Source organism: Labrus bergylta, chromosome 15 (assembly GCF_963930695.1).
Source record: "Labrus bergylta chromosome 15, fLabBer1.1, whole genome shotgun sequence".
Lineage (NCBI taxonomy): Eukaryota > Metazoa > Chordata > Actinopteri > Labriformes > Labridae > Labrus > Labrus bergylta.
Window position 1 is genome coordinate 9853766 of NC_089209.1, and position 12772 is coordinate 9866537.

General features: G+C 38.8%; 2 protein-coding genes across 2 annotated transcripts in view; both read right to left on the reverse strand.

Moving 5' to 3' along the window:
• Positions 1-1076, reverse strand: part of ezrb (ezrin b) — a 30106-nt gene extending 29030 nt beyond the window's left edge. The window contains exon 1 of the mRNA XM_020628504.3: positions 914-1076. Coding sequence (XP_020484160.2) covers positions 914-925 — 12 coding nt within the window. The 5' untranslated portion in view covers positions 926-1076. The remainder of the gene's footprint in view (positions 1-913) is intronic.
• A 3811-nt stretch (positions 1077-4887) lies between these two features.
• On the reverse strand, positions 4888-9840 carry rsph3 (radial spoke head 3). Its single transcript, XM_020628544.3, has 8 exons — positions 9613-9840; positions 8484-8565; positions 8251-8392; positions 7991-8136; positions 7434-7637; positions 6091-6253; positions 5808-5894; positions 4888-5303 (listed from the first exon to the last, which is right to left on the reverse strand). The coding sequence occupies exons 1-8, from the start codon at positions 9720-9722 to the stop codon at positions 5218-5220; spliced, it is 1020 nt and encodes a 339-aa protein (XP_020484200.1). The 5' UTR covers positions 9723-9840; the 3' UTR covers positions 4888-5217.
• Between the last annotated feature and the right edge of the window lie 2932 nt (positions 9841-12772).

Here is a 12772-nt window from a genome sequence, read left to right on the forward strand (position 1 = left end):
CCGAAATTTCCGCCCAGTAAATAACTTCAAAAAAGGCCAAGAGATAAACCGGTACTCGTCACAGACTACAGAAGATATAAACAAAACATTTTCCACCCCATGAGATAGAAAAAAAAAATGACAAAGAATTATTTTAAAATGTGTATACACCTCCTGTGACTGACTATGCCCAGCCTCACGGCGAGCACATGAAAATGATGTTAAGTGAAACATATAGGACACCCCCAGGATACAAGCATGTGATTGGTGTTCCCCTTTAACACAGACCCTACTCATACTGCCAGTGTCTGTGGATACACCTTCACTTCAGCGTCAAATTGTCCTGTCCTGGATGTGATTCAGTCAAAATCCTTCATTAGTTTCTAGACATATGTTCGGTTTAAGACTAACTTTCTAACATTTTTTTAAAAGAAGGGACGTGATGAACAGATATGATTAAATGGAAATGTCAAATATCACTGTCATCTGTCAGTTTGAGGAAACCAACAACTCTGATAGCATCACTTGCCACCAGTCATGCAATTTTTCTGATTAAATGTCTCCAAACAAACAACACAAACACACCATGCACTGCCAAACACAAATGAACACCTGTGAGATGCAACAAATCAGGTGAATCTGTCAAAGCAGCAGTCATGAATTTCTCCCCCTACATTCAATGGTCTACTTTCTATGAGGCGCCAGTAACATCATGCTGCATTCACTGTACCACATACTTAATTGTAATTTTAAGGACCAAAGTGTAAGTGGCGTTAATTAATTAATTTGAAAATGCTAAACGTATGTAGGATGCCGAAATGTTTCCTCTCCCCCTTTAGCGTTTACCTGTCATGGTTCAGTTTAAGCCTGACCACAGTGATAACAACCAGCTGTGAATGAAAATATCAATAAAAAAAAACAAACAGGTACTCACCGCTTTGGGCATTTTTCTGTCCTTTTCCTTGCTGTGAGCGAGGAGCAGATAAAGTTTAAAAAAAAAAAAAAGTCTGTCAAATGAAGAGAACCTGTGCTCCGTGTGTCTGTAGCTCTTCGCTGTGCCTTCCTGGAAAAGGGAGAAAGAGGAGAAACGAGTTTCAGCCACTTCGGTGTTACTTAAACCCGGCGGAGAGAGAGAGAGCGGCACTCCTGCAGGCGACAGTCATCAGTATGAATCACCGCCAGATGCTACAAGCTAACACCAGCTAACCTGCACCAGACAGGAAGTGAGGCGGTCCACACTTCACAATAAGAGCACCAGTAAAGTCACTTTCTTTTTTTACTTTTGGAGAGAAGGCCTACATCTTGACATGTTTATTACCCTTTGGACTAAATCAATGTAAGGTTGACACTTATATTGCAATTAAGTTCTGCACTAATTCTCTTGCGTCTTTCCAGTTAAACATTTCTGACTGTAAACAAATCATCAACAATGAATGTCTTTCACCCTAACCCAAACTGTGCAATCATTTTGAACATTTTTATAAAGGTCTATTCCATGTTGTCCTCACTCTCTGCGCTTTTGTACGGCACAAACAAATTGCGGCCCCCATCAACCCTCGACGTGGCCCTCGGGTCAATTTTTTACATATCAATTAATTGGAAACATGAAGAAAAACATGACAAAATCTGCCATGAAATCATGAAAAGCAGAAATATTCCCATACTAATATTTGATCACTGGTGTATGTTGAGATACATTTGAGACATAATTGACTGTAATTGTTTTTGCAAACTACAATTTGGCCCCCTGGCAGTGAGAATTAAATGAATGTGGCCCCTTGCTGTGACCAAAGTTGCCCCATCCCTGACTATTGCTCAATATCTAATTCCTATTATATTAATGTTTTGATTGTACATAACTATGTTTCTACTGTTTCTACTGACTGAATTTCCCTCTGGGATTCACAAAGTATTTCAGATTCTGAGTCTACCCTTTATTAATTAACTCTTAAATACTTTTATTCTGAAATTCAACATCGGAATTCCTGCCTTTCTCTTCTACCTTGACACCTTTGAACGCTCCAGGCACCAGGCAGGTTAAATATGGTACTCAACGTGCCTCACCCACCAGCTACGATAAAGTTATAGTCCCCACCCTGCTCTGTTTTAGGCTTTTATTTTGACGCCATCAGTTGCTAACAAACCCACAATACATTTAAAATAAATGGACCTATCCAGGCTATACCACTTCTGCTCTGTGTCGCTTTAAAAAAAGCCACTTCAAGAAGCGAAAAGAACTTCTTATGTGACAGCAGATAACCTTTTACGTCCCCTGTATAACCCTTTGGAGGACAATGTGACATAATAGACAGTTGCAGTAGATTTATATGTATTTTTTTTTCATGGCAGGGTTACGTGTAGACTGTGTTCTGTGTGAAATGGGTACACACCCACATCGACACGACATTTAAGCCAAACAAACGAGAATTTCCACCTCTTTGATCCGCACAGACAGACAGACAGACAGACAGAGAAAAGAAATATTCACATTTCAACAAATCGCATAACTTGTTCCATGATTTAACCACTTTAAACACGGCATGTTATTGTGTTTTTTTTGTTTCTCTGCAGGAGCGTCTCCGAGCTGCAGCCACATCCTCTGTAATCCCTCTGACTGACACCTGTTGTGAGATTTGCCCCATTTGTGCGAGAAGCGGAAAGTACGCGGGGGAGGGGGAGAAGTGCGAAAAGTCATGTTTTCTTGCACCAGCTTTGGCTTCTTGTATTGCAGATCTCAAGTCAGTGCATCAGACAAGATTTACACTTTTTCAAACTCTTACCGGGGAGGGTAAATATTGGGGAGACGAGATGATTTATTCGGCGGTCTGAAAGCTGAAGGTTTCCCCTCCCTCTGTTCACCTCGGCGCAATATGGCGCTCATCCATCCCACTATTTACCTGAGACTGTCCGCCCTGTCCTGTCCTGTCCCTGGTAGGCTGGATGAGCACAAGTTAACAAGCCAGTCTCCGGGGACCTTTATGACAGTTTCGTTATTAGTAAAGGGAAGTTTTCTCTGCATGCAGGGGGGGTCTTTCCCCACCTACAGGGGGGCAGTTTTGTAATCATAACCTTAACCGCAACAGTTGTCTGGGGGTCGTCAGCATGGAAACTGGAAGTGTTGTTAAATTATGCATCAGTATTAAACTCAAATATGTTCTTAAATTCCAAACAAAGGATCTTTGCTGTGATTAAAAACATACATTATTGTAGCCTGCAGTTGTGTTGGCCTACATGAATGGTGGTGTTGTTTTTGTTTTTAGTGGGACTATTTTATCATTTATCAAAACAAACAACATTCTACCCAAACATAAATCGACCTACAGGCCTAAACTTAAACTTTGGCTGTTTCATTCTTTAATTTACATTTAGGCTAAAAAAATGTATATATATCCTAGAGCTCAAATTATCTACAGCATAACTATAAAATCTACAGGAAACTGAATGGACAGATTACTTTTCTATTGCTTATGATGGTGTGAAATTGTATCATGTCATATAAAATAAAAAATATAGGCTATATTTTTCTCTGACAATAAGTGATAGACGACACATTAACACTTTTAATACTGCTCTATGTATCTACTATAGAGGGGGGGGTTATGATTTCCAATATCCTGCTGAATGAATATGAATCCTATATCCTGCAATGCATTTGTTCAAACCCTTTGTGCTCTTTTGTTGTGTGAGATAACACCCAGCTTTAATGTGTAACAATGTATGACTCTGTGGAACTACACCTGAACTGATGTTTGGGCCGGGTGAAGACTGGTGTGTCACCTGTGCTGATGTCTCACGGCAGAAACGTTTCGTTCACAGTGCGACTCGTCGTTCAAGTGCGCGTCATCCTCATCCTCCCTGCGCAGGAACCACAGACCCGGAAACGCTGAAAGGCCTCGTCATAGGAGAGCCAGCCAATCAGATGAAAGGATTAAAATAGAGCCGTATATATCGGAGGTTAGGCTTACTTCTCGCCATTGTACGAAACCAAAGAGTGATGTTACCGTCCTGCCCTCCACTTTGTACTACCTAACCCCAACATCAGCATTATTCACTTCTTTATGAGCCTATTTATAATCATTTCTCAAATCTATTACATGAGGCGTTGTTACCAAACAGACACGAAGTCTCGTTTGTGTAGTGAGCTAAATTTAGCCAAACAGGGAGTCCATCCAAGTCATGCAAAACACCCTTAATTTGCCTGTCAGCCAACTGAGTGAACTGTTTGAATAGTGTTACCTAATGAAAATGGATACAAGTCAGTCATACTCCTTCATTTAGCCCTGATGTCCATGTACAGTGTTATAAAAAGAACTATAGGATTATTATTTCACAGTAAAAAAAAAATAAAAAAAATCTGATGGGTTGTTGTAAAACTGCAGAACAGGTAGGAACTTTCTTCTGCTAGGTGTAGTTGAAAAAAATCACTGTGTACCAGACCAAAAAAAAAGGTTGTTGTGACATTAAAATAACAAAAATGAGGGAAATGATAAAACTTATTTCACAAAGCTGCATCAGAAAAAGATAATCAGGATAATATAGGAACTTGAATTGCTTCATGCAGTTAAATCTTTCATTTTGTAAGCTTTGCTCAACATGGCCACTTCTGATATAATGACTGATTGTTGTGGGTTATGCTTAACTGGCCAAAAAAAAATCTCCACCCACTATAGAAGACAAAAATCTGCACCTACTGGTTAAGGTTTTTGTGAACTGCTTTCTGAGGTAAAAAAAAAAAAAAAAACCTGTCATTAAATATCTCATCTTTCCTCATACAATAGGCTACCTTCAAGGAAACGTCTGATAGACCAAGCTTAGAAAAATAAATTGTGTTGCATTCATAAAATGCCAGGGTTCATGGCCTCAAGCTCAATATGGACTTAAAAAAAAAAAACAACAACTGCGTCACACACTGGAGGTCACCTTTCATTGAAAAGTTACATCATTTTCTCATTCTGTACAAACAGAAATCCTTGATGTGTTACATATTAGGACAAGTGCAAAGTGCTGAAAAATGACTGCTACAAAACTGCGTTTGAATTTCATTGATTTTACAAATTCAAATATACATATTAGAATAAAAAAACTAATTTAAATTTGAAAAATAAAGACTTGTAATCGCAGTTTTCCTTCTTTTTTTTTTTCTTCTTAAACATTTTTAAACAACCGGTTTATGTAGGTGTTGTGATTTACTTGGCAACCCTGCCCTGGCAACATGTTTTATTTTTGAGAATAAATGACTCAAGTCTCTACATGTCTGATTTTGCTGGCTGTGTCTCCTTGAACGCACTCCTCCTGTCTCTTCTGGACGACATCATGGATGATAGCTGAAAGAGAGAGAGAGAGAGAGAGAGAGAGAGAGAGAGAGAGAGAGAGAGAGAGAGAGAGAGAGAGAGACAGCGTGAAGACTTTTAAGTCTGCGAGCATGTGTCAGAAGACCTCTGTAATGTCTTAAGAGAACCACAAGATGTCACTCTCACAATAGATGACCTGATGATCCCTAAAGGAGGGCTTGTGAAATACCTGATGACATAATCAGTGTCTGGATCATGTTGATCCAATTAAATAACCTAGAGAAGGGTTCTGTTTATACCTGTAATGTTTGTCATTCAGCAGGAGAGGTAGGAGGAAGTAAGTAGTAGTCAATCCTACCCATGAATTAGATGAGAGGGATTTGTACTTAAATGTATAAGCATGATTTACACCAATTTTCTGCTTCATTTTAAACTTTCTAATGTCCAGTAATGTATCATTTTTCTTTGTCTGCTCCTCTTTAACAGAGTAAATTGCACTATTATGTAACAGATGACTTCTGTACTGTATTATCTTACTGTCCAGCAGCTCTCTCGCCGTGTATCTCTCGTCCAATCTGTTGTTAATCTCATCCATCAGCCACGGGAAGAAATTTGTCTTAATATCTGCAAATCAGAATCACAAATGTGATGAAACAGTGATCATTCAGATCAGATTCCATTGTGCACAGTGTGTGATGGAGCTCATTTAATCACAGATCTTTTATTACAGATGTTGTGCAATGTGCAGCAAAGTGCAGTGATGCCCCCTTGTGGACATAAAGGAGAAAGCATTGAATGAGTTCAGCAAAGGAAGGCTGACCGTTCTCCACAGGGTCGTAAAAGTAGCCATGGCTCCTCAGTGAGGTGAAGACTGCTGGAAACAGGTCAGCCAAGTACTGCTGGGTGTATGCACGGGCAGCGATCTTCTCTGCAGTCTCTCTTTCTCTTTTCAGCACTTCCTTCTGCTGGGACATTCTGCGCTCCTAAAAGGTCAGAAGAAACAAATCTCTGGTTTGCTTGAGGGGATAAGAAGAAGAGATCTTGGTTTCAAATATTTCATTTGGTGGCTTAATGAAATTTCTCTGACTTTGTATGCAAGATGTGTTTTTAAGTTGAAAAGAATACTTTTTAGTCATAAATTGATCAAGTTTAACTGTCCAAGGACACAGTTCATCGGGTCTGAGAGGTTTATTGAATGATCATATTTGATTGGCAAGGGTGTCTCCGTGGCACTACATGCAAACAGCTGCTATTGGATTGTGATGATAATTAGATCATTTCTATTACAGGCCTGACATTGGCTGATAACGGTGATGTCGTGCAGGGTCATGTTGGAAAAGATTCTTTTTAGAATTCAAAATCAATAAGCAATAAGATGAGTCTAGATTTTCAAGACATGCAGAATAAATAATGATAATTCAAACTCAGCTGCATATTTTATAAAGATAATCTATAATTTTTCTTTCGTAATCATATCGATTTCTAGGTTCATCCACTGCTTAAATAATTGTGATTTTGACAACCCTGAACAGGACGCTAGCTATTGAATCTGCCCTCTGTGGATCAGTAAAGGATTATCTTATCTTATTCAAGGATGACTTTAAAACAAAAAACAACTGTTCATCTATGTTTCACAGGGGAAAAAACTTTAGTTCATTGGAAAGATTCATTATTAAAGTATGATAGCTGGGACCTTCTAGTACAGCGTGCAGATCCTTTTTTGGTTCAGTTTGATTTTGTATCCAGCACCTGTGAACGTTTTTTTCTTTGAATGATCAAACCATTCACCTTGATTTGTCAAAGATTCATTATTTGCCATGAAAGAATTTATCAAAGAGTGTAACGGGAAAAAAATACATAGATAAAAATAACGTCAGTAAAAAGAGCTAATCTGAAGACCTTCAAAAAAAGATATAAAAACATGAAACTGGGTGCAAAAAAGGAAATGTTAAAACAACAATTTACAGAAGTATAAAGGGAGGAGACGAGATCCCGAGAGACACTACACACATCAGCCATGGCAGTCACCATTGATATGTAGGGTACATCAAAGATGGGAAGGCATATATTGTGGTCAGATTTCATTTATGTTACCATGGTAACGAGTGTCTTATGCTTGGGTTAAGCCTCGGGTGGAGATGATTCATTTTCTCTCGCACGTACCTTCTCCTCACCGCGGCGCCTCTCCTGCTCCCGAAGCCGCTGCACCTCTGCCAGCTCGTTATTCCTGAGCTCTTGGAAAGCCCTCTGCTGAGCCTTTAGAGAGGCCAGCTCCTCCTCCTCCATCACTTCCTCCAGAGACTGTTCAATTGTTTTCCCCACCAGGACCTCCAGCAGCGGCTGCACCTCCCGGTCAAAATCAAACAGCTGCAGAGGATAACAGATAACACGATAGCAGTTAGGTGTGTTGGGTTTGTGCATGTTAATACATTGGGTTTATTTTTGATCAAATGTCTAAATATTGTATAATGTATTTGTCATTTCCGTTCTTCTTTGTCATATGGCAATAATCATTTTAAAGGGTTATGCAGCAATGTTGTACAGTCTGTAGGGACTTGCACAAGATAAACATATGAATATGATAATACATTGATATTATAAAACTATAAACTTGCCTTAACAAGACAAGTGGAGTTTATTTTCTTTAATAACTTCTATAGGGACAATTCAAAGGTGAGTTAGTGTAAATGTTGCCAGTTGTCCCAGATTAGATAACATACCTCTCCCTCCTCAATCTGTGTTTCAACATCTTTGCCAGATTTGGCTGGTATGAAGAGTGGAGTTGCAGGTCTGTCCAGGAAATCGTCAGTCTGACACTCAATATCTGGAGCCACTATGACCTCGCTCAATTCTTCCAGGTACAGATCTGAAATGAAAGGTCTGTATTACAGAACAGCCTGTAGGTTTTTCATTAAGTAGAAGAGAATTCATCACACTACGGATGTAGAGGTTCTAAAGATTATCCAGATAAACATCAAACCTGTTTGCACATCAATATGTTTTCTGCCCTGCAGGGCCTCTGGAGTCTGCGGCTTGAACTGCTCTTGCGCTCTTTTTCGAGCAATGGCTCTCCTCCTGATCTCTTGTTGTCTTTGTAGTTCGGCAAGGTCTGGTTGAGCTGTCTGTCAGAAGTGATTCATAATAACATTTTCTAAATTACTTGGCCTAATGAAGGCGTAGCCATCTGGAATCAAGCATACATACAGTACTTACAGTTGGTATGATGTGTTGGGCGTAAGTGTTTCCTCTCACTACGCGGCGGTCATACATTATGTTTCCATAATTAATCTGGGTCCTATACAGTCAAACAAAAACACAGTGTCGTCATGAAGTCAGCCTGACTTGACAAACTTGTTCGCCTCAAAGAGCGATATGTTGACTAATATTGGCCTCTTTGAAATTGTAAAAATATTTTTTCAAGGCATTTTCGGTCTGTCTAGTAACGAGGGGATGGAAGAAGAACTAAGGATGTGTTTAATTGGGTAAAAAAAAAAGTGTAAACGACTAATTCACAAGTAAAAGTGCAGCAATCAAGCATTTTAAGGTCAAGCCCATTTGAACTTATCAAGCTTCAAGCAGCAATTGTAACATACGTTTCATGTTCTCTAAACTAATAATACTCTCATCACAAAAGTCTTCATCTATTAGTTTTCTAGTATACAGTAACTGTCAAAGAAATTCTACAATTCTACAATTCACTTAGCAGACGCTTTTATCCAAAGCGACGTACATCAGAGAGTAAGAACAACACAAGCAAAGATCTAGAAAACAAAGGGAACAATGTCAGTAAGAGCAAACGATCAGCTTTGAGTCTGATTGGACACACAGGTGCTGACAGGAAGTGACCAGAGGCAAAGCACAACATTGACGGCTGTTCTTGAGAGCTCTAATCAGAAAAGAAACCATCTCATAAGTCATCGTCATCAAACAAAAACAATCGTCACAACCATCATCAATGATATCGAAACCATCATGAAAAGCAGTTGAGTAAACATTATGGTAGTGAAGTCTATAATGTGCAGGCTACAGTACAGTAGGCCTATATGTAACTGTAAAATGGAAGTACACATTTTAAACTTATAGTAATATACAGTGCTTAAAAAAGAGTAGTCACTGTTTACCTCTGTCCAAAAACTACAATTTCATCATCTGGATAATTTGAGATTTTTTGATATCCTCTCTAATGCAAACATCTAGCTGCCCTTTTCATTTAAACTACGTAGAGCAGCTTACATAGCAACAGTTCAGATGCAGAGTAAACATTGTATTGTAGGTGATGTAACTCGGTCTGTCTGCCTCCAGTGAGTCACAGGGAAGCATAAACATTTAACAACACACGTACTGTTCAGACGGAGCCTCTCTGTACTTGGAGCGGGTCTCCACAGGCCTGGGACGACTTGAGAAGGTGTAGCTCCCGTTTGTATCTCTCTGGCTGTGTGAAACAAAAGCCATATTAAAGACGCTACCAGACTATCGTAATCCTAATAGTTACAGAAAGTTACGTTTTTTGTTTTTTTTTGGTGATGGCAAGGCTAATGACAAAAACGAACGGAGGAAAAGAGTTGTTGTAGCAACCGTCTCCAGGAAGTGAAATATAGCCTAGTCATTACGTCACTCTTTTTTTCACAGCCTTTTCCCGGTCATTTTTAATTTAAAGGTTAATAAAAATAAAATACAAATAACATTTTCAAATTAGGCCTAACACATAAAAAAAATAATATATTTTATATATTTTTTTCTTCTTCTTTTAAATCACCAAAGACCATATGAGATATAACAAACACATTTCGTTGTAATTAGGCCTACCTTCTCATTTTACGGGTTTTATAGTGTGGTACAGGCTACACATTTTCAGCAGCTACTAATAGAACATTTTAAAATGTGGTCATTCATTTGTCATGTTAGTTGTGTAATCGCAGTGGTAAAATGAACTGCAGGCCTCCGAGGAGAAAAAGAAAATACATATTTGTCCTTCAACACATTCAAAAATGCCTTTATCCTAAATGTAAAAATGTTTGCCAACTTTTCCTTGATATATATATAAAACCAAACACCACCCCCAAAATAGACCTAAGTAAAGTCTTCTTACTCTAAAAGGTTCAATTGTAGTGACATTGTCTTGTTGGCTGTGGTTGCAGGGGCCGAGTATCTATTGGGGAACAACATGAATATATTTTTGGAACAAACCTTTTCTGTGACATGACTATAGCTAAGGAAGGTAGAAAGTTGAGAGTTTCACAACATGGCTCAAACCAAAGACGCTTTGTCAGAAAGGTAACACTAACACTAACTCATAGTGGCTTCTCTTTTTCTGTTTCACAACACATTTCTAAAATTCTGAGTATTACCTTTTGATTTCAAGACCACCTCCTGCACACCCTGATAAAGTTTACCCCAGAGAGCATTTTTCAGTTTTACTAAAAAGTTTGCTCGTGTTTGCCAGGCAAATTCACACATAACAGTCAGAACAAAGGTGAAAGCTTTGTGGTCAGAGTGACAACTGAAATGACTGCTCTTTTGATGTTTCCGCATTTCAGATTTGCTCTCAAAGATGATCGCTACATATCCTGGTTTGAAGTATTGAAGTCGTTTTTAGTACTTTTACTACTACAACTATTACAGTTCCACTTAGAGTACTTCTATTTTTATTAATGCAGTTAACCATGCATATACTTAAAGCTGCTGCTATTAAACCACCACTACCACATTATAGCACTCCACAGTTGTCAACTTATTTTGAACTTAAACTAAAACACATGAATTAACTAAAATATATGTATTTACTTCACTGTTAAAGCTTAAACGACTAGAACTATAAACGAACAGATCTCACCCTTAACACTATTTATTAGGAAGAAAGTGTTGCCATTGTTTTACCAATGTGATTGGTTGTGCAATAGATAACTGAATAATGCACACAGTCATTATGTAATCTGGAGGAGAAGCGCTATGGCCACAGCTTGACATGAGAACCATGTTGGATTCATGTTGTGTGTTTTTGATCTTTTCTTTAAAGGAATAATTAATGAACATGCAGATGAGTGGGGAGTTGTCTGTGCTGTTACTGGCTGTGTTTTGCTGCACATGCTGTTCTGTTAATACTTCAGCTGTCACAAACCATTAGGCTTCATTGAAGGGTAAACTTTTCCAGCTACAGTCACTGTGTTATTCTTTTCTCATTAGTGTTGACTGTCTGCCATGACGTGATGTAACAAGCAGGACAAATTTTCACTCTTTCTTTTCAGCCCTGAGATGTACTCTCATCACCTTTTTTTCTTCTTTAACAAGGTTTATTCTAGACTTTTAGACTTGATTCACATTCACAAGTAATTAAAATAGAATGATGTTTTTAATCACTCTTCTAATCAAGGCCACAAGAAGCATCAACACAGGCCTTCCCCCCCCCGTGGAGCCATACTGTTTCTCAATCAGCAGGTGGTTACATAAGCAATTAGGAAACTAGGTGTTAAATAATGGAGACAAACAACTCGGAGAAGAAGAGGATCTGTTATTGAAATGTTAAGCAGTCAGTTAAATAAGGTAATGAAGCAGGGATGTTGAAACAGAGGCAATTACTGTCGTATACAGGGGGGTCTCACCAGGAGTTCTGAAGCCCTTTGTTGCCACTATAATCACTATGAAGAACATGGATGCTTGTTCATTTCAATGTCCAAAATAATGGATGAAATGACACCAAAAAAATATATACAGAGGAGGACAAATTCGTTTGAACACTTTGTGTATCCTCTTAACATAAACCAACACCAATGACTTCAGATTGGATATATTTTTTGTGTGATTTGTGGCTGAATTGTTTCAGGTGCCCACCTTTGGAATCAGTTTGTGTAGTTCTCTTCAAGGTCTCTAATGGAGGATGGCATAAACAACTCACCAAAGCGCTTTGTTTTAAGCTCAGAAATTAATCAAATCCAACCTGTGGCTCCTGTGGTGGGGCAGTAGTAGCTCAGTCTGGACTTGGGTTGGGAACCGGTTCAAGTCCCGGTGTTAACCAAGTCTGGAAATTGGAGAGATGCCACTTCCTGAGCACCGCCAAAGCGCCATTGGGCTCCAACCCCCCACCAGCTCAGGAGCACTCGCTGTGGACAGTCCCCTCACTCTGACATCTCTCCATTACTGCATGTCCATAAGATCCTGTTTGTGCATGTGTCTGTATTTCAGCCTGTGTGTGTGTAGCATGTTCAATAACAGAGTGTAAAACTGAATTTCCCCTTGTGGATTAATAAAGTATATGTTTTTTTTCTTCTTCATCTTCTTTCCTGCATGTCACTCCCTGGTCTCTCACTCCCGGATTTCTAACTCTACTGTCCCATCTCTACTTATTAACCACTCAATTTTGAAAATGAATCTTTTATGTACACAAAAGCCCTTCTTTGGACAAATGTTGCAAATTAACATCCACTATAAACATATGATACTCGGAATGGAGTGCTGTTTTCAGTTTATCTATGTATATTTTATCCATCTCTATCAAACAAAACATT